At 38.5% G+C, this 26683-nt stretch overlaps 1 protein-coding gene across 6 annotated transcripts; it reads right to left on the bottom strand.

The window, feature by feature from the left end:
- Positions 1–25027, bottom strand: LOC131298973 (WAT1-related protein At1g25270-like). Of its 6 annotated transcripts, XM_058324487.1 has the most exons (12): positions 25012–25027; positions 23285–23399; positions 16325–16456; positions 15842–16091; positions 15456–15614; positions 14938–15089; positions 3241–3294; positions 2221–2352; positions 1723–1972; positions 1358–1516; positions 833–987; positions 1–562 (listed from the first exon to the last, which is right to left on the bottom strand). In XM_058324487.1, the coding sequence occupies exons 2-12, from the start codon at positions 23383–23385 to the stop codon at positions 421–423; spliced, it is 1686 nt and encodes a 561-aa protein (XP_058180470.1). In that variant the 5' UTR covers positions 23386–23399; positions 25012–25027; the 3' UTR covers positions 1–420. The 6 variants fall into 6 exon arrangements, with proteins under 6 accessions (XP_058180470.1, XP_058180468.1, XP_058180473.1 ...); XM_058324485.1 differs by lacking the exon at positions 25012–25027 and having other exon boundaries at positions 23285–23445; XM_058324490.1 differs by lacking the exon at positions 25012–25027 and having other exon boundaries at positions 15842–16059; positions 23285–23444.
- Positions 25028–26683: the final 1656 nt, after the last annotated feature.

A 26683-nucleotide genomic window follows, 5' to 3' on the forward strand; every position in this document is an offset into this window, starting at 1 on the left:
TTATAAAAACTAGTATAGTATGTATAGCATGGCAATATTTTACAAGTGGTTGCATGGGACATTCTGATCATGGTCAATCTATTTTACAGATCTTGCATGTTCCCACATGTATGTGTACATATATATATACATACATCTTCTGCATCAGGAATTGAATTACAATCTATATTACAAATGGTTGCATGGGACATATTCTCATGGCCCATATTATATATTTACATGCCATGTTGGAAAGCCCCCATATGTACGTATGAACACACCAATTTTCTTTTGGAAAATGATATTGGCACTCCAAAAATTGATGCAGGCACTCCAAAAAACAAAGAAAGGTGGTTTTGGAGTTACACTGATTTTGGAGTGCCTGCATCAATTTTGGGAGTGCCAATATCATTTCTCTTTTCTTTTCCATGATGACGATGACTAGTCCACAACCTCATCTTCGTTTTCCTGATCTCTTCCAGAGCCCTCTGACTGATAATTTACATTTGTATTCTCCATTTCTTTGAGTTTTCCATAAAGCACCAAGAATGTTGCTGCAATTATCAACACTATTGCTGCCACGCTGTAGGAAAAAAATGAAATTAAGAGAAAAAGAACAACATATTTTTCGATATTAAAGAAAACAATTATCGCTAGCTGCACACGGCTCTCTAACAAGTTGGCCTATCAATGAACCAGACAGGATCTGAATCCGAAATTGTGACAAGACAAGTGATAGCAATCTCCAAACAAGCCGTAGGCTGCCCCTTGCTTTTAGAAATACTGTAAAAACTAGTCAAACAAAATAGAGACTCGTGTTCGGATAAAAAAAAAAATAGAGACTTGTGTTTACCTTGTTACGTATAATGTCTCCTGGAGAACCAAGGAACCAACCAAGGCCATAAGAATGAGCCCAACTGGGTTGAAAGTGGATACAAATAGTGGGCCCATTTCTGAATTAATGCACCATGTAATCAGAGTCGTAGTCAACCCAGAACCGATCACTCCCTAGAAAAAAGATAAAAAAAAAAAAGAAGAAAAGAGAAGACACGTTAGAGCATCTTTGAAGAAGGTAGCAAAATTTAAAAAAAAAAAAAAAAACCATATTTGAAGTATCGTGTCAATAGTAGGCACTCCAAGCGAGCCATCAAAATAGATTTGTTATGCTAGTAGTAAGGCGAACTTCAATATAATTTGCCACTGGTAATTTTGCACTAGGTTTCTAGTTGGTTGAAACCCCTTGAAGATCAAATTGCTTGGACGATAAATAAAGCCCAAGTTTTTTTTTTGAACCCTATCATGTTCTCTCTCTCTCTCTCTCTCTCTCTCTCTCTCTCCACAATTGATTATATATGTAGTGCAAAATGGGGTTAATTACCACAAATGATGAAGCCCAAAACCTTATATTCCAACCAAGCTTCCACTGCTCCCAGTCCCTCTCAACGCCTAGTGCATAAACAACTCCCTGAATTGCACCCATGAGATTCATCATAAATGGAATCAAGTAAATGTTTTGGGTATCCTCTTTGAACTTCGCCTGCAAATTAAAATAAGCAACCAGGAACAAATTAATTAATTAATTAATGTCCGATCGAGAAAATAACTTATGGTACTGTTTGATCATGTGCAAGCATCAAAATATATATATATATATTCCAGACAAAATATATATGGGTCTACTAACTATATAAATAGGAGTATATATACAACAACAATACGTACACATATTTGCAAAAGTCTCACCTGAATGGTTAGAAAGCAGGCATTACTAAACGCAGCAATGATCGCGAGAACTAAGCCAAGAACTTGATCGTTATGGTCTCGAGTACTCCTGTGATAATTTTGGGGAAGAAGGCTAAATTTGGTTGGGGAAACATTAATGTTGATCTCAACGCGTTTGAAGAACGCAAGTAGCATCACTCCACTAATGCTCAACATTATCCCTACCAATTTGATTTTCCCTGCACATGTTCCATAAGCCAAGCTCTCTAACCTGCGCGCCAATATTATATATGACAACACATATTAAACAAAATTATATCAAATAAATTATGTAACGAAAATTAAATTCATTTAGTCTAGGGTAGCTTCTTCTTCTTCTTCTTCTCTCTCTCTCTCTCTCTCTTGTGTGCCCCTGTTGAGGAAAATATTTCATATGACCCCACCTGATAAAACTTAATTATGGAGTCATCACTGTTCTTGGTTGATCATAATTAAGCGGAAAACGAAAAAAGAGCTCACGATTTTGAATTACGCCTAACAATGAGCCCAAGGACCAGAGTGATTATTGGAGTAACGTTGAGGATGCCCGTGACGAATGTTGTTGAAGCAGAATTCAAGCTTGCCAGGCACAAATTGTGGTATAATGAACCCCTGTAATTACCACTCAAGTTATATTAACATTTTTTTTTTATCGGCAAAAGAATTTTTTTATTAATCATTGAAATGAGACACAACAAGCTTGCTAGGCACAAATTGTGGTATAATGAACCCCTGTAATTACCACTCGAGTTATATTAACATTTTTTTTGCTCAGCAAAAGAATTTTTTATTTTAATCATTGAAATGAGTCACAATAATTAAATGGAGCCAAAGAGTGATGGCTTCACAAAGAGAAAAAATCGACAACCATAGTTAGTCCCAGCCCTCGACATTCAGAAGTCTCAAAGGACCCGGGAAAAGGGGAGGGGAAAACCTACAAAAAGTTGGACACATCCAAGGGTCAAAAGGACCCAAAACCTTAACACAAGATAAGAGCCGAAAGGCCCAAATCCATCCAATAACCCAAAACCAACCCCTAGCCGCCGCCGAGTACCATCCTGCCTTCACCCAAACCACCACCATAGAACCCATCATGGCCAATTGTGAGATCCGGACATTGACAACAACGAACGCACAAACACCGAACACCACAAGTTCTCCCACCGCCAAGGAGGAGTCATACCCTCCTCAAGAACGCCCAGTACTGATGCCGCCGTCGTACACCGAGACAGTATCCCCCAATGAAAGTATCAGCCCAGTAAGCTATATTAACATTATGACAATTGTTTCATAAAAAAGAAAAGAAAAGAAAATGAAAGAGTATAACAATTGACATAGCTGATGATTAATTTTTCTCAAAATTTTTGACGGAATCATATGAAGAAAATTATTAACTTGTAAAAGGACAGATCGAGTAGTTTGCAGGGTAGGTTTTGGAACTAATTAATTAAGTCCGTCCTTGAAATGAATGAATGAATGAATGTTCATGTACGTACTTACCCAAGTAATCCATAGACAAACGTAAGGTATGCTTGCTTCCGTGTTGGTTTTGTCCTGCAAAAGAAATCACTACTACACATATAAGATAAGATCACATATATGCATGCAACAAAAACTAGTGTTTGTTTCCTGAGATCGAAATTAAAGAAGAAAAGAAAAGAAAAATTAAGTACTTGATCGAAGTCCCCAATTTCACACAATTATAGCAGGCCGGCCGGATTTCTAAAGCTGCAGCCATTCATTCATTTGTTATCCACTTTAGAACAGAGAAGACATGATGTCCTTGCTTTTAAAAACGACGTACGTACCTACTAGAAAATGAGTACTGCAGTCTGGCCTCTTGGATTTTTGGAAGCAGACATAATATTCATGCAACGTACTCTTAAAGATTAATGTTGACTTGGTTGAAGGGTAGATAGATAGCTAGCTAACTAGCTTTCCTGGCATACTTTGAGATCGAATTTCAAGAGATTACATGATATCGATCCACCCATGCATGCATCGACCAAACCATTGCGGATAAATTAATATTCTTGTCCTCCTTCAGAAAATAAATGGAGATTTGGCTAGATCGATTTTACTCTTTAGTTCATATCTTCGACTTTTAGGTTTAATGACATTCAGGTATATATATATACCATGGTGTATGTAGCATATAATTAAGCTGCAGTCCAGGATGAGGCTTTTGCGAGTTGCAGCTAGCTAGCTAGCTTTGGAAGAGTTACTTACTCTTAGAATTAAGCTCTCTCACTGTATTTTCTTACGCATATTAATGTAATGATTTCGTTTCTTATCTTTAATTAAGATAGTGAAATCATTGCCGATCAAGAAAAATTTAAGTTGCTGATCAAAAAAAAAAAAAAAAGAAGAAGAACAAATATATTTAAGTGGCATGCATGCAGTATTCAAGCAATTAATTAAGATGAATATATATACTTTACAACCTTGAATTATAAAGTGCGAACGGAGCGAGAGAGAGGGTGCCAAATATGAATCGGTAAGCAACAAGAATGGAAGATGGCATAGAATCGATTATAGCCAGCTTGTAGAATATGTTGTTTGCAACAGTGATTATCTGTGCAACAATCATGACAAGTATAGGTTTCAGCCAGCTGATCTGATCAGAAGAAGAATCCATTGCCACAGTAGGATATATATTCAAACGTGGTGTTGGCCGGTGTTGGTGCTGGTGAAATTGTGTAGAAATTTAGATCTCTCTCTCTCTCTCTCTCTCTCTCTCTCTAGTAAGACATAGACGACAACCACACCTCCACCACCTTAAATAGAAAGAAAGAATTAAGGAAGTGACATGGTTGCTAGGCTCCAACGGTGCCTTGGGCATCACGAATCAACACTCAATCGCTAACCTCGATGTGGCCGGCCTTCTAGATTGACTTTCTTTTAAGTCTTTTTTTTTTTTTTCCTGATCCCTTCAAAAGAGTAAGTGATATGAATCAGCACGCCAAATCTCACTAGTTGTTTTCGATCAGTACCGTTTGATGTGAAATATTCCATGTCTATATGTGTGTTTGATGGAAACGTGGACAAATGCAATTTCTACTGTTGGACTTAGGAAGCTTATTTGATTCAACAATTAGGATTGCGTTGCCATATTTTTGCTGATTTTGCAGCGCCCCAAAAATACATGCTATGTGGAGTCGATGTACGTACTAATATGTGTTCTTCTACATTCGATACATATAACTAGCTAGCTAGTGTAAACTGCATGTGGACGTACTCATCAGTTCCGTACAATTAGAAAACCACGTACGTAAAACACTCTATCTTTTTTATTTGAATTATTTTCTTGATTGGAAGCTATTCACAGATTGTGGTTTAGCTAATAATGGATAGAATTAATTTCTTAGTGCATATTTGATTTATTTTAACTCCGCTGGTTCGTGTTTAGAGTCTTATCTTTATTTCTCAGCCGGTTCCAAATCCGGATAAAGGAGGAGGGTTGTGCATTAGGTAGCTGACAGCCAGCACATAAAAAAAAATCCGTCAGATCTTTATGACATGAATTTAAATATTATTACGATTATGACTAGGAAGATGCCCGACGAATGGAGAAGGAGCACCTTAGTACCTATCTATAAGAATAGAGGGGATATTCAAAGCTGCAACAATTATAGAGATATTAAATTGATGAGTCATACGATGAAATTGTGAGAAAGAGTTATTGAGAATCGCTTGAGGATGGTTACTACAGTGTCAGAGAAAAGTTTGGGTTCATGCCAGGAAGATCAACTATGAAAGCTATCTACCTATTAAGGAGATTGGTAGAAAAACACATAGTAAAGAAGAATGATCTCCATATGATTTTCATAGATGTAGGGAGGTATTCCCGAGCAGGTACATTTAGTTATCGAACACGTGATGTCTAGGAACACGTGGTAAATACGACTAGACTTACCGCCGAGTAGTTCGGTGAACAGCGATATGGACCAGTGATATGAGAAGTCATGGCTATAAATAGACTGTTCGGTTATGATACAGCCGAACAGATGATGTAAAGAACCTAGCACGTGATACGAGTGATCACGGGTTGAAAGCAATGCAATCGATATCCGAATAAATGGTACGTGGAACCATAGTTTGAATATAGACAGGACAGTCATCATGCTAAACAAGTGTTCGGCAATATGGACCAGTGACATGAGAAGTCAATGGTCCAGGAAGGTTGTACGGGCTCAAGGACCAGTTACATGTGAGTTAACTGGTCCAAGACGTCTGTTCGGCTATAAGACGGCCGAACAAAGATGGAACTCCAATCGAGAGTAGGAGCAGAGAGAATACTCTGGAAGATTCCAGAATAGTCATGTCTCATATAGGGATAAAGATCCCAAGAATATAGGATCTGAGAAAGATACCCAACAAGTATGGGATGTTCGGCTCTTAAAGGAAAAAGAATCCTAAAAGGACTCTTTTCCATAAACTGATAAAGGAAACGAGACTTCTTGATATCCTGGGTTTCCTATACGAGTTAGGAATCCTATGGCAATAAGGATGCTTGGACAGCAAGCATCCATAAATCTATAAATATGAGGAAAACCTAGAGGTGAGAGGTACGCAATATTGCATTATTATTGCTTTCCTACTGATAATTAGGGCTGAGTTTTCTAGTACGTGATACTAACAAAAGCATCGGAGGGCCTTTGCCACGAGAGGCAAAGGTGCACTCACCCCCTGTCTATTTTGCAGATTAGGGTTCAGACGTCGAGCTAGGGTTCCGGTGAAGAGGCACGAATAAGCCGTTGCAATCCAGTTGATCCGAAGCGTCAATTGTTTTCATCCCCCTACAATAGACTTAGAAAATGTTTATGATAGGGTGCCTAGGGACATCATATGGTGGGTTCTGGAGAGAAAATAAGTGACCAAAGGGTATATTGAGGTGATTAGAGACATGTATGAAGGTACCGTCACTACCGTTAAATCACCAGTAGGAGAAACAAGTGAATTTTCAATCACCATAGGATTGCATCAAGGGTCAGCCATGAGCCTGTACCTCTTTGTCTTAGTTATGGATGAATTGACTAAAAAAATTCAAGAGAATATTCCATGGTGTATGATGTTTGTAGATGACATTGTTCTCGTAGATGAAACCGCTAGAGGTGTTAATACGAAATTAGAAATTTGAAGGGAAGCATTAGAGTCAAAGGGTTTTCGGATAAGTAGGAGTAAAACTGAATATATGGTGTGCAAGTTTAGTAGTACCAGTAGTGCGTATGAAGAAAAAGTGATGATCCAAAACTAGAAGATACCAAAGAGTGATCATTTTAGGTATTTAGGCTCAATTATTAGTAGAGATGTAGAGATTACTAATGATGTGACCCATAGGATCTAAGTGAGGTGGCTTAAGTAGATAAACGCTACTGGTGTACTATGTGACAAAAGGGTACCCATAAAATTGAAGGAAAAATTCTATGAAACTGCCATAAGATCAGCGATACTTTATGGGACAGAATATTGGCCTATTAAGAAACAATATGTGAGCAAGATGAGTGTAGCGAAAATGAGAATGTTGAGGTGGATGTGTGGTAAGACTAGACGATACAAGATTAGAAATGAAGCAGTTCATGGGATAGTAGGTGTAGCACCTATAGAGGAGAAGTTGAGGGAAAATAGGCTAAGATGGTTTGAACATATCTACCGTAGATCAGAAGATGCAGTAATTAAGAGAGCGGATAGGATAGCTCTAGGTAGCAATATTACGGGGAGGGATAAACCTAAATTGACATTAAATGCTGTAGTGCATAAAGATATGAGTAAAATGGGTTTGTGTGAACAAGTGACCATTGACAGAGCTCAATGAAGAAAACGGATTCATGTAACCGACTCAAAGTGATTGGGACGTAAAGCTCGATTTGGTTTACATATGATTTATTTTAAATATAGGTATTTTTTAAGTACTTGAACAATATTGTTTTGGAATCTTATATTAGCAGTACTTCTAAGAAATCATAGCCATCTATTACATGCTGATTGACCGTTTTGTTTGATTTCACAATTACGACATCGACTTAATTAATTTGGTTCATATATTATTTTAGTATTAGTACATACGTGGAAACAGAAGTCCAAACAGCTAGTAGACGAGGGGTGAAAATTTCGTAAAATTCCCAATACAGATAATTGAGCGTGGATATGTCATGCATGACAGCCTCCAACATCGATCATGTTGACATATAAGAACCACGTAATGTGTCAGGGAATTAATATTGCTACTAACCTAGCAAATTACGTTCTTATATGAACGTTTGACTTACATTGCATTAAGTTGAAGTAGTAGTACTATTTTGTACTGACTGGCCACGTACTGTTTAAGATTAGTTTCTACTGGTGATGTACTCTAATTTTCTCCAAGTTGCAGAATCGAATCTTACAGAAACGGGTCCAAATTTTCGTCAATCAGTACTGTACAGACCAATTTACACGCCTGTCAACAAAGCTTCTCCCGATCCAGATAAAGACAAGCTATTTATACCGATTAGAAAATTCATAAGAAATTGCTTTCTCACGGCTTAACATCAAGAATTGAATATTGATCAATTATGTGGCGAGCAAATCTACCAACCAATTCCAGACTAACCCCCCCCCCCCCCCCCCCCGTGATGACTGATTGAGAGAATAACGTCGATGTATCCCCTTGTTGAAGAGGGGAATTCGCATTCAGTGGGAAGAGGGGCTTTTTATTCCTAAGCTATTGAGTATTTTTTGTGGAATTCGTCTAGACATGAAACGGAGGTAAACAAATTCCGAATACATGGGAAGGGCCACGTAAAATGACTATTACGCCTTTAGGAGTACTAGAAATTCTTAGTTATATTCATCTCGTTCGGACAAATAAGTCACAGTGGCTTATTTTTTGTCCTTATTCAAATTTTTTTTCGTATCACATGGCTTATTGTCATTTTTTGGGGATTATTGCATCCTCACGACAAGAGGAATCTAAAAAGTTAAAATTTTTGACCGAAATCCAATTTTTTTTGAATAAAGATGAAAAAATTGGATTTCGGTCAAAAAATTTTACTTTTTAGATTCCTCTTGACGTGAGGATGCAATAATCCAAAAAAAAATGACAATAAGCCAAGTGATACTAAAAAAATTTGAATAAGGACAAAAAATAAGCCAAAGTGGCTTATTTGTCCGAACACCTTAATCCAGTCATCGACATCACTTCACTGCAACTTTCTCCCCTATTCTTGTAAAAATTTCTCATCTTTCTCTCAGCAAATGAAATTCAATTGTCCAAGTATTCTCTTAAAGTTTCACTTCTTTTCTTTTCTTTTTCTTTTTCTTTTTTTTTTTCCCAATTTTTTCTTATCCGTTTCCTTGATAGATCTGATTGTTGAAACACTCAACGGGATATGGGCTGTGTGGATTTTGGTGTACATATATGCTTGACGTATTATTTGGGACGTCAACTTGCTCAGATATTAATCTCAAAGTTTCACACACACACTCTCCTCCCATGTACTCAGACCATCCAGGGCCACAATTGTGTTCTAGTAATCAAACGTGTCACGTGTACCCAACCCTTTCTTTCTACAAACTAGAATTGGCCGGCTTTACTATTATACTCATCAAGTCGTCGTGACAACAACATTAATTATCAAGAGAAAATCTCTTCTTTACGGGCGATTCCGTAGAGAAGATGTTATAGAGTTCAATCGCGATTGTCCAAAGTGTTTTTGGACGATTTGGATTGAAAATCAATTGTGACTGATAATAATTGATTGTGATTAACTTTTTTCTAGAATTTTTTTTATTAAAATCTAAACCGTTCAAAACCTAAATAGACGCGCGAGAATAAACAGTTCTGTGAACATTCTGTTCACGGAGTCTTGTGAAAAAAACTCTCAATTACCAATATGTGACATCCCAAGTACGAAGTATGGAGTATATCCAACCTAAAGCTTCTGAAGTTGATTTCCATGGGCCCCATCTCGTCAAGTTGGCTGGGATTGAGCCATCTTAATTGGTCAAATAAAGGCAATGCAATCTCTTTACTGTAGCTATTCTTTCTCATGTGATTATACAGTGTGCCTTTGTCATTGTCGATTAATGGTATTTCAAACTCTCTTTGAATCGTAAACAAAGTATACGAACCCTTTTACAATGAGATCTGCGACATCACATAGTGGTACCTCATCACCACAATGGAGGTTTTCAGTATATAATAAATATGGTTTGGTGGAAAACGGGAATTCTAACATGTCCTTTATTATGAATACGAATAAAACCTAGTAGTATTATTTCATTGTCTCTTTGGGAGATTGATTAGTTTTAATCCCCACATGTATACAGTTTTTTTTTTTTTTTCTTCATCTTAATAGAAGCCATGCATGCCCCTTTTACTACTTTTCATTATTTTTTTAACAAACATGTATATAACTTCGAGCATTCATATTCATTGTTTTATGAGATTAAAATTGCGGGAATGAAATGATGACTCTACATACCTTTAATATGAGACCATTATTGCGTAAGAGGAGGACAAGTGGCGTGCCCAACATTTTGGAAGATCGACACAGAAAGGTCGAAGAAGCGACAGGGAAACTGAGGGCGAAGAACAATGAGGCCAAGTACCCCACATTGGACGATCGCTACAATGAGTACACCGAGGAAGATCTGATGAACTTTTTCGCCATATTGGAAAATAAAATTCAAGAAGTGAAGTCTAGGGTTGAGTTCATCAATGGTTACCTTAGATTGGTAGCACCGGCTATGATGGACTGGGTAAACATGGGATCAAACCCTAGATTGGAAGCACTGGCTATATATGGTGGATCGCGTAAAGATGGAATCAAACCCTAGGTTGGAAGCAGCGGCTATGGTGGATCGCGTAAACATGGAATCAAACCCTAATGAATCTTACTTCCTGCCACCACTCATGCCAGGGTTATTTAACAGAAGAAACATGCAATGGGAAGTTGCACATGACCAAAAGATGAAGAAGTCACTTGAAGTCGACCTAATGCCCATGCATCAGTACTACAACCCATTTGATCATCAGCAAACACTACTTGATCAGTTCGATGGATGTAGTAGCAGCAATATTAATTATGTGTACAATAATACTAATCCTTTTGACAAGCAAATTAATTACTATCATCATAATGAAGATCATCAACGCCGCATGATTGACAATAATATGGTGGTGGTGGCTAATACTAATAGTAGTAGTACTGTTCCGCGGCTGCCACTGGCCGGGTACTACGGTTCGAACGTACAACCATTTGTGGCGCCTTATATGCAATATCCAGTAATGGCAAGTGCTTCTTCTTCTCAAATACTGCATGCAACAGCTGCTTCTCAGATATCGGATGAGTACTACTATGATCCAGTACTGAGTCGTGAACTTCATGATATCAAGAACCAAAATTGAAATAACAAGGTACGTAGTATGATATATATAAATATGATCCTCGATCATGTGGGTTAAGTTCCTAATGGCATGCAGAGTTAATTGGTGGTACTGGCCGGATCTCATGAGTACTAATATTTAGTTAAGGTAGCATATTTATTGATTTTCAGGGTTAATTTGGAGGAGTACTCATTTCTATGATCAGTATTTGTGGATCTTAATTACCACTACTACTCTAGGAGGGTAGCATGTTTTTTTTCTTTTATATCTGCTCATGTTTATGTAACGCCCCGATTTTTCGGAAGAAATATAAAATAAAATTTTAAGAAAATTTGTTAAATAAATATAATTTTTCAAAATAAAGTTTAGCTATTACAGTCACAAGATAAATTTACTGATTCAAAATACATTAACTTCAGAGCTGACTCGAGGCTTGATACAAATCCGAAACATACTTGATCTTCGTTCCTGATATTCTTTTCGTGTCGAACTGCACCATCTTTGAATCCTCTCTATTGAATCCTGCGCCCTTTGGCAAATTAATCGCCGAAGCAAACGATTTGCCAGGATACAGACGTATCCGTGAGTGATAAATCACCCAGTAGAATAATCTAACCCAACCACCCTTCCTACTATACAACTAGCAGGTAACAAGATAATATTGAATCGAAGAAGTCAAACAGATATTTTTCACATAAGCTAGTTCATTACTATCCATTAACCTATCGTGTGATCTAAGATCTCTCCACGAGATTTTTCCTCCCCCAACCACTAGCCATGCTCGGTCCCATGAGATCACTTCCCTTTGCTGTTACAGATACACCTAAGTTATATACCGTGTGTGCACCCCCAATAACTACAACAAGTGGAAAGCTTATCATGCCTGAATCACAACTAGGGTTCGCCTATCTTATATATCACTTCACAAATTACTTCACAATCATCACTGGACTCCCGCCAGTCTATCAATTCATCACTAGACTCCCGCCAGTTTCAATCTCATCATAAATCTTATTACATCTCAAAATCCCGCCTGCAGGCAATTTCTAAAAAGAAAAACTTCTCAATTTATCCATTACCTAGTACCGTCTAAGTGAATTCTATTTCGCATACCACCCCATGTCTCTAGGGTCTAATCTAGCACAATAATCATGATTTCGAAACAAGATAAATAAGATAAGATTTTATTAGAACAACAATAACAAGATAATATCAAATAAAATCCACGTAACATTTTATGAGTGGGCCGTTGCTCTTATCTTATATGGCCAAGAAGTTAAATATTATTAACAGAAATCTTTATTAATAAAGAAAATTAATATGTTCAATTACTAGTAAGTCTAGGCTTGTATTTTATGAAATTAGATTAACATATAAGTGATAATATAAAAATGGGGTCGAAACTGTACACTCAAGTAACCTAAGGGCCTAATCGTTTTAAGTCAATAACTCATTTGGGCCAAATTTCTATATTAAACAACCTCAGGGGTGTAACTGCAATAAGATAACCAGCATATTTAATGATTTAGGCTGAAACATTACATTAAAGGGCGCTGCTATTCGCAGCCCTCTATTTACTCCCGTAGCCCGTTAAAAATTTTCAATTATACTCGACAGCTAGTTACCGAAATTGAAATATATTTTCAGCATCCAATTACCAAAATATAATATTTTTTTCAACAGATGTTTACCGAAAATGCATGTTCGGCAGTTGTTTACCGAAAGTTGAACATATTTTCGACATGTAGTTACCGAAATATAATCTTGTTTTCAACAGCAATTTACCGAAATGTTATTTATGATTTTCAATAACCATTTACTGAAATGTAGTGGGCTACGGGAGAAAATAAAAGGCTGCGAATAGCGGCACCCTACATTAAATATCTCCAGGGGTTAACTGTAATTTCTATGTAAATTTTTCCAAAACACACGCCCAAGAACAGTGGCAAACGAAAAAATGAAAAAAGAAACTTGTTTCCGGTTCGTTGGCTGCCGGTTTCGTTACAATTAACAATTAGGATGTTTTTATATTTAGGGAGAGGTAAGAGAGGGATTATAATACCTTTAATCCGGACAAAACGATTTGGTGGAGTCCGGTGGATTTTCGTTTGGCGGCGAAAGGTCGGTATTCTAGCAGCAACTTTGGACTGGAATAACTTGACCAAACCTCTGCCGTTTTGGACGATTCTTATGTCTAACGCGAAGATCTTGAAACGCTCTACAACTTTTGTGAAGAAGTCGAAGCCCGAAAACCATTCGAACTAGGAGAAAAGTGGGGGTTTTCATAAGTCCTGTTTGCTGTCTAGAAACAGAAATTCGAGAATTTCACTGATCTTTGCACAGCGATGACTCTATCAATCCTTGACCATTTTGGGTGATTCTTGGGTCGAAATCGAAACTCTCGACGCCCTCTACAACATTCGTGAAGAAACTTAGGTCTAAAAAAGATAGCAATTAGGAAGAAACAAGCCGTGAACAAAGGGACGTGATATGAACGAAAATTAAAAGGGTGTGATCCCTCTTTTTTTGTTTCTGTTTATGTAGTGGACTAGGAGTGTTGTATTGTGAGAGAGGAGTGGGGATTGGGGATAAATATGGATGTGATGGAATGCGGAAGGAGAGAGAGATATTTTAGGGATAGTTTGAAGGGGAGTGGAAGATTGATTTTGATAGAATTTTGGTTAGATAGGATAAGAGATGAGTATGGATACTTATATATCTAAAATATAAATATATCATATATAAGTGTGAAAATAATATCAATTATATACATAATAATGTATAATTAATAATTCAATCTAATTAGTTATTGAATTAAAAATTTAATATTAAAAATTTGTAAAAAAAAAAAAAAAAATCCGGATCTTTACAGTTTAATATAGATTTAAAGCTATGTTTTGAATTGAGTTATTTTATGGGCACTCTGAACAACGGACACTAATTAATACAGTACGTACTCCATCATATTTATGAGTCTCTCCAGAATATTTGAAAACCCCAATATTGTAGTATCACAGTACTATTGGTGATAAATTTCCGAATGGTCAGCGCCCAGCATTCGGAAATTTATCGGCTTTGAAACATCTTAGATGTTATCAATTATTGTTAGTTCAGTTCATGAAGAATAATGTTCTAGCTTTTATCGAAGCCATCTCTAGTAGACAGTGAAAGTTCTTCATGAATTAGATGAAGATGCATAAACTGGTTCAGACATCCTAGATTATAAAAACTAGTATAGTATGTATAGCATGGCAATATTTTACAAGTGGTTAATTGCATGGGACATTCTGATCATGGTCAATCTATTTTACAGATCTTGCATGTTCCCACATGTATATGTACATATATATATATATACATACATCTTCTGCATCATCAGGAATTGAATTACAATCTATATTACAAGTGGTTGCACGGGACATTAATTCTCATGGCCCATATTATTATATATACATGCCATGTTGGAAAGCCCCCATATGTACGTATGAACACCAATTTTCTTTTCTATGATGATGACTAGTCCACAACCTCATCTTCATTCTCCATTTCTTTGAGTTTTCCATAAAGCACCAATAATGTTTCTGCAATTATCAACACTATTGCTGCCACGCTGTAGGAAAAAAATGAAATTAAGAGAAATTTAAAGAACAACATTTCGATTAAAGAAAACAATTATCGCTAGCTAACTGCACATGGCTCTCTAACAAGTAGGCCTATCAATGGACCGGAAAAGATCTGATTCCGAAATTGCGACAAGGCACGTGATAACAATCTCAAAAAATCCCTTTAAAATCGAGAAAAGTTAAATTCAAACAAGCCGTGTTTACCTTGTTAAGTATAATGTCTCCTGGAGAACCAAGGACCCAACCAGGGCCATAAGAATGAGCCCAATTGGGTTGAAAGTGGATACAAATAGTGGGCCCGTTTTTGAAATGCACCATGTAATCAGAGTCGTAGTCAATCCAGAACCGAACACTCCCTAGAAAAAAGATAAAAAAAAGAAAAGAAAAGAAAAGACACGTTAGAGCATCTCCGAAGAAGGTAGCAAAATTAAAAAAATAATAATAATAACCATATTTGAAGTATCGTGTCAACAATAGGCACTCCAAGCGAGCCATCAAAATAGATTTATTATGCTAGTTTAAGGCAAACTTCAATATAATTTGCCACTGGTAATTTTGCACTAGGTTTCTAGTTGGTTGAAACCCCTTGAAGATCAAATTGCTTGGACGATAAATAAAGCCCAAGTTTTTTTTGAACCCTATCATGTTCTCTCTCTCTCTCTCTCTCTCTCTCTCTCTCTCCACAGCTGATTATATATGTAGTGCAAAATGGGGTTAATTACCCCAAATGATGAAGCCCAAAACCTTATATTCCAACCAAGCTTCCACTGCTCCCAGTCCCTCTCAACGCCTAGTGCATAAACAACTCCCTGAATTGCACCCATGAGATTCATCATAAATGGAATCAAGTAAATGTTTTGGGTATCCTCTTTGAACTTCGCCTGCAAATTAAAATAAGCAACCAGGAACAAATTAATTAATTAATTAATGTCCGATCGAGAAAATAACTTATGGTACTGTTTGATCATGTACTGCAAGCATCAATATATATATATACCAGACAAAATACCAGACAAAATACATATGGGTCTACTAACTATATAATTAAATAGGAGTATATATACAACAACAATACGTACACATATATATATATTTGCAAAAGTCTCACCTGAATGGTTAGAAAGCAGGCATTACTAAAAGCAGCAATGATCGCGAGAACTAAGCCAAGAACTTGATCGTTATGGTCTCGAGTACTCCTGTGATAATGTTGGGGAAGAAGGCTAAATTTGGTTGGGGAAACATTAATGTTGATCTCAACGCGTTTGAAGAACGCAAGTAGCATCACTCCACTAATGCTCAACATTATCCCTACCAATTTTATTTTCCCTGCACATGTTCCATAAGCCAAGCTCTCTAACCTGCGCGCCAATATTATATATATATGACAACACATATTAAACAAAATTATATCAAATAAATTATGTAACGAAAATTAAATTCATTTAGTCTAGGGTAGCTTCTTCTTCTTCTCTCTCTCTCTCTCTCTCTTTTTGCCCCTGTTGAGGAAAATATTTCATATGAAAACTTCATTATGGAGTCATCACTGTTCTTGGCTGATCAAAATTAAGCGGAAAATGAAAAAAGAGCTCACGATTTTGAATTACGCCTAACAATGAGCCCAAGGACCAGAGTGATTATTGGAGTAACGTTGATGATGCCTGTGACGAATGTTGCTGAAGCAGAATTCAAGCTTGCCAGGCACAAATTGTGATATAATGAACCCCTGTAATTACCACTCGAGCTATATTAACATTTTTTTTTTATCAGCAAAAGAATTTTTTTATTAATCATTGAAATGAGTCACAACAAGCTTGCCAGGCACAAATTGTGGTATAATGAATCCCTGTAATTACCACTTGAGCTATATTAACATTTTTTTTTATCAGCAAAAGATTTTTTTTTTTTTTAATCATTGAAATGAGTCACAACAATTAAATGGAGCCAAAGAGTGGTGGCTTCACAACGAGAAAAAACCAACAACCTTAGTTAGTCCTGGTTCTCGACATTCAAAAGTCTCAAAAGACCCGGAAAATGGGGAGGGGAAAACCAACAAAAAGTTGGACACATCCAAGGGTCAAAAGGACCCAAAACCTTAAACACAAGATAAGAGCCGAAAGGCCCAAATCCATCCAATAACCCAAAACCAACCCCTAGCCGCCGCGAGTACCATCCTGCCTTCACCCAAACCACCACCATAGAACCCATCATGGCCAATTGTGAGATCCGGACATTGACAACAACGAAGACACAAACACCGAACACCACAAGTTCTCCCACCGCCAAGGAGGAGTCATACCCTCCTCAAGAACGCCCAGTGATGCCGCCGTCGTACGCTGCCGTGACAGTATCCCCCATTGAAAGTATCAGCCCAGTAAGCTATATTAACATTATGACAATTGACGGTGGGAGCTGTAAGTTGTAATTTCTCACTAGTTAGGGAAAAATGTCTAGAGAGAGAGAGAGAGAGAGAGAGAGAGGACAGGCCAGAGATGGAGGTGGATGGATCCCTGTGATCAAGAGCCACAGGGTTCAAACTACCAATGGAGGCGGGGCTCCGGAGATCTTTACGCTGTTTGTCGACAATATTCCGGACAACAAAGATGTACAGTGGTTACAACGAACATTCAACAAGTTCGGAGTAGTTAAGGATGCTTTTATCCCATGGAAGAGAAGCAAACGTACGGGGAATAGATTTGGGTTTGTCAGGTTTCATTGTCATGTTTCAGCTTCCATGGCAGTGTCTAGATTGAATGGGTTATGGGTGGAGGACAAAAAGCTATTTGTCAAGGAGGCAAGCTTCGGTCGGATTGCTAAGATGAAGGAATCTATGGTTCCTGAAAGCAGAGAGCTGGCTTACAGGAACAGGGGCGGACCAAACCAAACGGCTAATCAAGGGATGATTAAGAAGGCTGGCCAATTGGGGCCAGTGGGGTTTTGTAAGCCTACTGGCTTGTCTTTTGCCGATGTGGTAAATGGCGAGTCCTCTAAACAACCCAGCACTAATGTCTCGATTAAGATCAATCCCGTCGGGAATGGGTGGCTTTTCCGGAGCGCGGTGGCGGTTATGCACAGAGTGGTTCCATTGATGACTTTAAAGGTAAGTTTCGGATTGGAAACGGATAAGGTTGCTGATTTCAGAGCTCTAGGAGGGAGGTCTGTTCTAATAACTTTCCAAAGCCAAGAAGTTAGGGACGATCTTATTAAAGGGCCGTGGATGAAAAGATGGTTCGAGGTGGTGAAACCATGGAGTGGAGAACCAGCTAGCCATGAACGGTTTGTTTGGTTAGGCTGTCATGGGATTCCTCTCAATGCATGGGACAACACCACTTTTCAGAGAATTGGTGAAATTTGGGGTCATTTTATCTCAGTGCATGAGGATACATTGAGAAGTTTGTCTTTTGCACAAGGGAAAATTTTAATAGCAACGGAAGAAGTTTCCAAGATAGAACGGTGGATCCAACTGGTGGTTCAAGGAGTTCAGTATGACATTTTGGTTAAGGAAATCTCTTCGTTTGTTAACCCAGATGACGTTGAACTCCCAAGTCAGGTGATTCATCTTGCTCACAAATCGAGTTTCAAAACCCAGGAGCAGGTTGGCAATGGCTCTGTTGCAAAAAGGGTGGTGGAAGAAGATGATGACATGGCAATACTTCCAAAGGGTAGAACCAATGATATAGAAGGGGTAGGTGAGGGTGCAGGGGACTCTGACTATGCTACGGTTCAAGGGGAGGAAAAAGGTCATAGGGTTGGTGGCCCTAAGCATGTGGCAACAGATGGGCATTTAATGGTTGACAAAGGGGACATGGAGTTGGTTTCAGAAGATTTTGAATTGCTGGCAGAGGAGTCAGTTGGTCAAGAATCTAAGGTGGGCCTCTCGGTTGGTCAAGAATCGGAATTGGGCATCTCAGTGGTCCAAGAAACTGAATTGGGCCTCCTGGCCCACTTAGACTTAATTCCTCCATCCAAAGTCCAAAACAAAATTCAGACTTCTATTAAACCAACTGAGGGGCCAGCGGGTCATTTAGGAGTGGATGAAGAGCTGGATTGTAGTCAGAGGGGATGCTCTCCTTTAGGGCTTCGAACTGCTAGCCCTCAGTTGGGCATGTTGTCTCCAGTCTTGAAGTCAATAGAGGGCAGCTCTTCGAACCAGTTGGCGGTGAGAGCTTCTCAAATTCCTGGCATTAACCTCCTGGTGGACCTCAACAATATGGAATGCAGGAAAAGAAGGCGAAGACAGCTGAAGAATCTGCTAAGGATCCGTGAGGATTTGGATCGAGATCCTAGCTCGGAGGAAAGGTCTCATTCGTCTTCAGAGGATTTCAGCGAAGTAAGCCCGACAATTGTTAACGAGGTCAGAGCTACTATGGCCATTGGAGGTGAGTTGGATATCAATTTCTTACCTGATGATTCTGAAACTTTAAAAAGAATGATAGAAATGGAGATTAAGGAATACTCTCTAGTGAAGGAGAGGGCGGAAGGGAATTAGTTATCTGTGTAACTAATTTGTGGAGCTGTAAGAAAGGTATTATTTGTTTTAAATGCAGATTATAACTTGGAATATTAGAGGGTTAGGGAGTATTGTTAAAAAACGTTTTTTGGCTAAGCTTATTAAGAGACGGAAACCGGATATGATGTTCGTCCAAGAGACCAAATTGGAGGTAGTGGAGAGTTTGGCTATTCAAAAAATCTGGGGTAATGCCAATATGGAGTTTGTGTGTTCCAACTCGGTGGGTGCGTCGGGGGGTTTGCTAATTATTTGGAGTAAGGATTTCTTTATTGCTTCGAATGTTGTGGTCCAAAGATCATTTATTCTCATGACTGGACTGCTATACAATGAATTTCCGTGTTCGATTGTAAATGTGTACGCTCCTAGTGATTCTGTGGCTAGAAGGGTACTCTGGGGGGAATTGGTAGAGCTTAAGGCTGGTTCAAATGTCCCATGGTGCGTAGGAGGGGATTTCAATGAGATAAGGGCGATTTCTGAAAGGGTGGGATGCTCACGTCTCGATAGGGGTATGAGGGAGTTCATAGATTTTTGCAATGGCATGGAGCTGATAGACATTCCCATGCTTGGCAGAAAATACACCTGGACCAATTATCAAAACCATGCTATTCATAGCCGGCTGGACAGATTCTTGGTTTCTCAACAGTGGCTTGAAAAGTTTAATATTCTGCAATGGGGCTTGCCGAGGCCAATCTCTGATCATTGCCCGGTTACAATTAGAGATGATAGTAGGGATTGGGGTCCTAAGCCTTTTAAGTTTATGGATATTTGGCTCTCCAACCCGAAATGTATGAGTTTGGCCAAAGAAACATGGAATGAGGTACAAGTGGTAGGGTGGGCTGGATTTGTTCTCGTCCAGAAATTGAAGGCCATGAAAGCTAGGCTGCGAGTCTGGAACAAAGAGGAATTTGGGGATGTCAACTCTGCCCTTCAGGACAATGAAGCTAAACTCCATCAGCTTGATATTGTGGCTGAAGGCAGACCACTTGATCCAGAGGAAAAGGCATTGAGATGCAAAACCAAAGCAGAATATTGGAGACTCTATAAACTTTCTGAATCATTATGGAGGCAGAAATCACGAGTTAGGTGGCTCAAATTGGGGGATAAGAATACAAGATACTTCCAGATTATGGCAAATAACAGATTTAAGAGGAATTTGGTTGGGTCCATCAAATTTGATGGTAGAGTAATGGAGGACCCAATGGAAATTAAGGAAGCTGCCGTAGTCCATTTCCAAAATAACTTCGCAGAAGCAAGGAAGGTGAGGCCAACGTTAGGGGGACAGTTTCAGAGACATTTGCCCGGTGATGTATCATTACAGTTGGAAAGACCGTTTGAGGAAAGGGAAATTGTGGCGGCTCTAAAAGGGTGTAACAGTCTAAAGGCTCCAGGTCCGGATGGTTTCAACTTCTCGTTTATCAAGAAAGGGTGGGAATTCATGAAGGACCTCATAACTCAATTCTTCTCAGAATTCCATCAGAATGGAAAGCTCACGAAAGGTATTAACTCTACTTTTGTAGCTTTGATTCCTAAGATTGATTGTCCCACTACCTTTAAGGATTTTAGGCCTATAAGTATGGTGGGAAGCATTTACAAGATCCTATCCAAAGTGTTAGCTAATAGGCTTAAAGAACCGCTATCTACTATCATTGGTGAGGCTCAAGCTGCGTTTGTTGGGGGTAAACAAATATTGGATGGGGTCTTGATTGCCAATGAAGCTATTCATAGTTGGAAACACTCTGTTCAAGGAGGTCTCATTCTTAAATTGGATTTTGAAAAAGCATATGACTGTGTAAATTGGGGTTTTCTACTTTATATGCTTAAGAAGGCAGGTTTTGGGGATAAGTGGTGTGGGTGGATCAGAGAGTGTTGTTCCACAGTTTCTATGTCTGTTTTGATTAATGGGTCAGCTACACAGGAGTTCCAAACTCAGAAAGGATTGAGGCAGGGGGACCCCTTATCTCCTTTTTTGTTTAACGTAGTAGCTGAAGCACTCAATATTTTGTTGGAAAGAGCTCGAGAGAAAAACATAATTAAAGGCGTCAAGCTAGGGAGTAATGGAGTGACTATTTCTCACCTTCAGTTTGCCGATGACACAATCCTTTTTTGCAACAATGATTTGGAGGAGATGGGGAACATTAAGAGAATTCTCAGGTGCTTTCAGTTAATGTCCGGTTTGAAGATCAACTATTCTAAAAGCTCCGTTTGTGGTGTAAAGATTCAACGGGAGGATGTTCAAGCACTTGCACGAGTGATGGGGTGTAGGGTGGAATCTTTGCCAATTAAATACCTTGGGCTTCCGTTGGGTGCTAATCCGAGGAGAATCAAAACGTGGGAGCCTGTTCTAGAACGAACTCAAAAGCGGCTAAGTATTTGGAGAACGAGAACCATCTCTACAGGGGGCAGGCTTACGCTTATCAACCACAACTCTAGCACTCTGCCTATTTATTTCATGTCCCTCTTCAAAATGCCAGTGGCAGTTGCAAAAATGCTGGAGAAGTTACAAAGGCAATTTTTTTGGGGAGATACACCGGATAAAAAGAAAATGCACCTGGTCCATTGGGAGAGGATTACTCTGAAGAAGGAAAATGGGGGATTAGGGATTAAAAGATTGCTTCAACAGAACTTGGCTCTACTTGCTAAGTGGTGGTGGCGATTTAGTAACGATAAAAATTCCTTGTGGGTAAAGGTTATTCGTGGGAAATATAATCTGGATCGGAGGAGTTGGCTCCCATATACTCCACTCTCTGGATCAGTTTCTAATATATGGAAGGACATATGCTCAGTTGGGGAAAATGACTCGGTTCTTGGGTTTTCTATTCGGGAGGGGTTCAAGGTGCAAGTAAACTCTGGCTGCGATACACTATTCTGGGAGCATATGTGGTTGGGCAATACTGCGATTAAGGATGAATTCCCAAGACTATATGGTCGTTCTACCCAACAGAATGAGGTACTAAGTAATATTTGTGGAGGAGGGAGTCATGGTGACTGGAATCTGTTGTTTAGGGGATCTTTGCGTGTACGGGAGCATCACCAATTTGAGGAGTTGAAACAAAGATTGAATGGGGTGACCTTAGATCCTTCAAAATCTGACTTGATGCAGTGGAACTGGACGGCAAACAAAATTTTCTCTGTTAAGTCGGTCTATCAGAAGTGGGAAATGCAGTCGCAATCACGCCATACTACTCTGGGATCGGTGTGGAGAAATTTGAGCCCTCCTAAAGTGGAAATCTTCTCATGGATGGCCATTCAGAATAGAATTGCAACACGGTCGATTCTTCTTGATAGGAATCTAATCCCCGAGGTTCACTTGGCTGCATGCCCCTTGTGTGCCCTTCATGTGGAAACTCCTCAACACTTGCTATTACATTGTCGATTTTCGTGGGTGGTATGGTCCGAAATTCTGAATTGGTGGCACATCCAGTGGGTTTGTCCAGCCTCATTGGAAGAGTTAGCAAGTTGGTGGTTTGGGAATAGATTCCGAAACTTGGAGAAAAATATTTGGGAAGTGTGTTTTTTTGCAACGTTATGGTCAATTTGGTTAACAAGGAATGGGTATATCTTTAACAGGGTAACAACTGAGGCTGTGGAGGTGGCGGACCTAATTAAAACTAAGGTAGCCATGTGGACGAAGGCCAAATTTGACATCAAGCTCTACACGGTAGAGGACTTCAAAGGATATTTGGATGGGATCCGAAAAGTGAAATTGTAGGGTGAGGTAGACAAGGAGGGTAGTCAGTGAGGTGTTCCTATCCAATCTTGGTTGGATATAGCTCTGTAGTTTCATGTAATAGTTACTGTTTTTGATCGATGTACCCCGTCGAATTTAATAAAAAATTTCGTTTGCCGAGCAAAAAAAAACATTATGACAATTGACATAGCTGATGAATAATTTTTCCCAAAATTTTTGACTGAATCATATGAAGAAAATTAACTTGTAAAAGGACAGATGGAGTAGTTTGCATGGTAGCTAGGTTTTGGAACTAATTAAGTCCGTCCTTGAAATGAATGAATGAATGAATGTTGTTGGTTCATGTACGTACTTACCCAAGTAATCCATAGACAAACGTAAGGTATGCTTGCTTCCATGTTGGTTTTGTCCTGCAAAAGAAATCACTACTACATATATAAGATAAGATCATATGCATGCAACAAAAACTAGCTAGACTAGTGTTTGTTTCCTGAGAAAATTAAAGAAATCAAAAGAAAAATTAGGTCAATCGAAGTCCCCAATTTCACACAATTATAGCTTGATTTCTACAGCTGCAGCCATTCATTTGTTATCTCCACTTTAGAAGAGAGAGAGAGAGAGAGAGACATGATGTACTTTTAAAAACGACGCACGTACTAGAAAATGAGTACTGCAGTCTGGCCTCTTGGATTTTGGAAGCAGACATAATATTCATGCAACTGTACGTTAAAGATTGTTGACTTGGTTGAAGGGTAGATAGATAGATAGCTAGCTAACTAGCTTAATTTCCTGGCATACTTAGAGATCGAATTTCAAGAGATTAATTACATGATATCCACCCATGCATCGACCAAACCATTGCAGATAAATTAATAAGTGAATTAATATTCTTGTCGTCCTTCAGAAAATAAATGGAGATTTGGCTGGCTAGATTTTACGTACTCTAGTTCATATCTTCGACTTTTAGGTTTAACATATTCAGGTATGTACGTATGTGCGTGTGTGTGTCTATATATATATATATATATATATATATATATCATGGTGTATGTGGCATATAATTAAGCTGCAGTCCAGTATGAGGTTTTTGCGAGTTGCAGCTAGCTAGATAGCTTTGGAAGAGTTACTTACTCTTAGAATTAAGCTCTCTCACTGTATTTTCTTACGCATATTAATGTAATGATTTTGTTTCTTATCTTTAAGATAGTGAAATCATTGCCGATCAAGAAAAATTTAAGTTGCTGATCAAAAAAAAAAAAGAATAAATATTCAAGTGGCATGCATGCAGTATTCAAGCAATTAATTAAGATGAATATATATACTTTACAACCTTGAATTATAAAGTGCGAACGGAGCGAGAGAGAGGGTGCCAAAGATGAATCGGTAAGCAACAAGAATGGAAGATGGCATAGAATCGATTATAGCCAGCTTGTAGAATATGTTATTTGCAACAGTGATTATCTGTGCAACAATCATGACAAGTACAGGTTTCGGCCGGCTGAGGGAGAAGTGGCAGTTCTGATCAGAAGAAGAATCCATTGCCACAGTAGGAAACATATATATTCAAACGTGGTGTTGGTGTTGGTGTTGGTGTTGGTGCTGATGCTGGTAAAATTGTGTAGAAATTTAGATCTCTCTCTCTCTCTCTCTCTCTCTCTCTAGTTAAACATAGACCACCACACCCTTAAATAGAAAGAAAGAATTAAGGAAGTGATATGGTTGCTAGCTCCAACGGTGCCTTGGGCATCACGAATGGAGTTCACACTCAATCGCTAACCTCGATGTGGCCGACCTTCTAGATTGACTTTCTTTAAGTCTTTTTTGTCTGATCCCTTCAAAAGAGTAAGTGGATACAAATCAGAACGCCAAATCTCACTAGTTAACTGTCTCTTATGTGTTTGATGGAAAACGTGGACAAATGCTATTTCTACTGTTGGACTTAGGAAGCTTTGATTCAACATTAATTTAGGATTGCGTGCGTCGCCATTTTGCTGATTTTGCAGCGCCCCAAAAATATATACACGCTATGTGGAGTCGATCGATGTTATAATATGTATTCTTCTGCATTCGATACATATAACTAACTAGCTAGCTAGTGTAAATTGTGGACGTACTCATCAGTTCCCTACAATTAGAAAACCACGTACGTAAACACACCCTATCTTTTTTATTTGCATTATATATTTTCTTGATTGGAAGCTATTCGTAGATTGTGTGTTGTGGTTTAGCTGATAATGGATAGAATTAATTTCTTAGTGCATCTTTGATTTTTTTTTAAATATAGGTATTTTTTTAAGTACTTGAGTACAATATTGTTTTGGAATCTTATATTAGCACTTCTAAGAAATCATAGCCATCTATTACATGCTGATTGACCGTTTTGTTTGATTTCACATTTACGATATCGACTTAATTTGGTTCATTATTTTAGTATTAGTACGTACGTGGAAACAAAAGTCAAAACAAATTTCGTAAAATTCCAAATACCGATAATTGAGTGTGGATATGTCAACTATAGACATCCCAATTTAGCTTAACGATTATTTCAAGTCCCACCCTGGGGACTATCCCGATGATGAATGAATACAATAATTGATGATTGAATTCTCGTAAACCTGAGGACTTTGGTGAGTATTTTTAGCCACTTAGAGGACCCAATTCAGAGCCAAATAGCTTTTCAGACAGAAATACAGCATCCTAGAAAAATCCATCTGTCGGCCGCAAGATCTATCTCATGGCCCCCACTTCTTTCTTTCACCCGTGGAATATGGTGTTTGAAAATCTCCAAGAAAGATCGATCCCTCGCCCGCGAGATACATTTCTGGCGGCCGCCAGATAGTCTTTTTCCAGAATTATGGAATGTTCTGTCATCGTTTGATCCGTGCTCAAAACTCTAGCGGTCATTCTCCGATTCTTTAAGGCTATGAAAGAGATTCGGAATAGAGATCTTGTTAACCTATAATTCCATTTCGACTCACTCCATTTGATTGGCCGGAGTGAGTCATTTCACGACTATATAAAGAGGCCTTAGGGTTTCGAAATTAACAATACAATTCATCTTCTCTAGCTACGAATCTCTGCAAAAATATTCTTTCATACCTTTCTTACAAAAGCCCTAACTTCCCGTGAGTAGCTGCACCCCGACGATCAAACCCCCGAAGTACAAACCCTAATCCTAAGGTTTTGAGAATGAAGTCAGTCAATCACCCTCAATTCGAAGCAATCAAGCTACTAAGGGATCAAGATGGTGAGGCTCATAGGCTTATGGTTTGCTTATCCTTATGTATTTTTAATCGTAGTGTTAAAATTTTGATCGATTTCTGTTTAAACTGTTCGTGTTCTGGTATGAGGAAGAACATCGGCTGGGACATCATTTCCGCGGCCGATACATTGAACCAGTGGGATCCCATGGCCGTGAGATCAATTCACCGGCCGTGGAATCCATTTACTGGGACAACCTATTGTTTCTTGTTTGTCTATGATACATGCTTTACTTACTATCCTGACTCACTATATTAACTGTTTAAATGCTAAAATCAGATTACTTGTTTAGAATTAAATAAAGCAAACATTAATTTTTATTTTGAATGATTATGGGCCGGTCTCATTACTGGGTAACGATGGGTGCCTAACACCTTTCTCTTATTGTACCATTGGCTCTCGTACCCGAAATATCTACCTATTTTTCCTAGTTTTTATAAACTAAGTGGCGACTCTATTTTGATGACAACCACTATCGTGTGTATATATTCCTA

Source organism: Rhododendron vialii, chromosome 8a, assembly GCF_030253575.1.
Source record: "Rhododendron vialii isolate Sample 1 chromosome 8a, ASM3025357v1".
Lineage (NCBI taxonomy): Eukaryota > Viridiplantae > Streptophyta > Magnoliopsida > Ericales > Ericaceae > Rhododendron > Rhododendron vialii.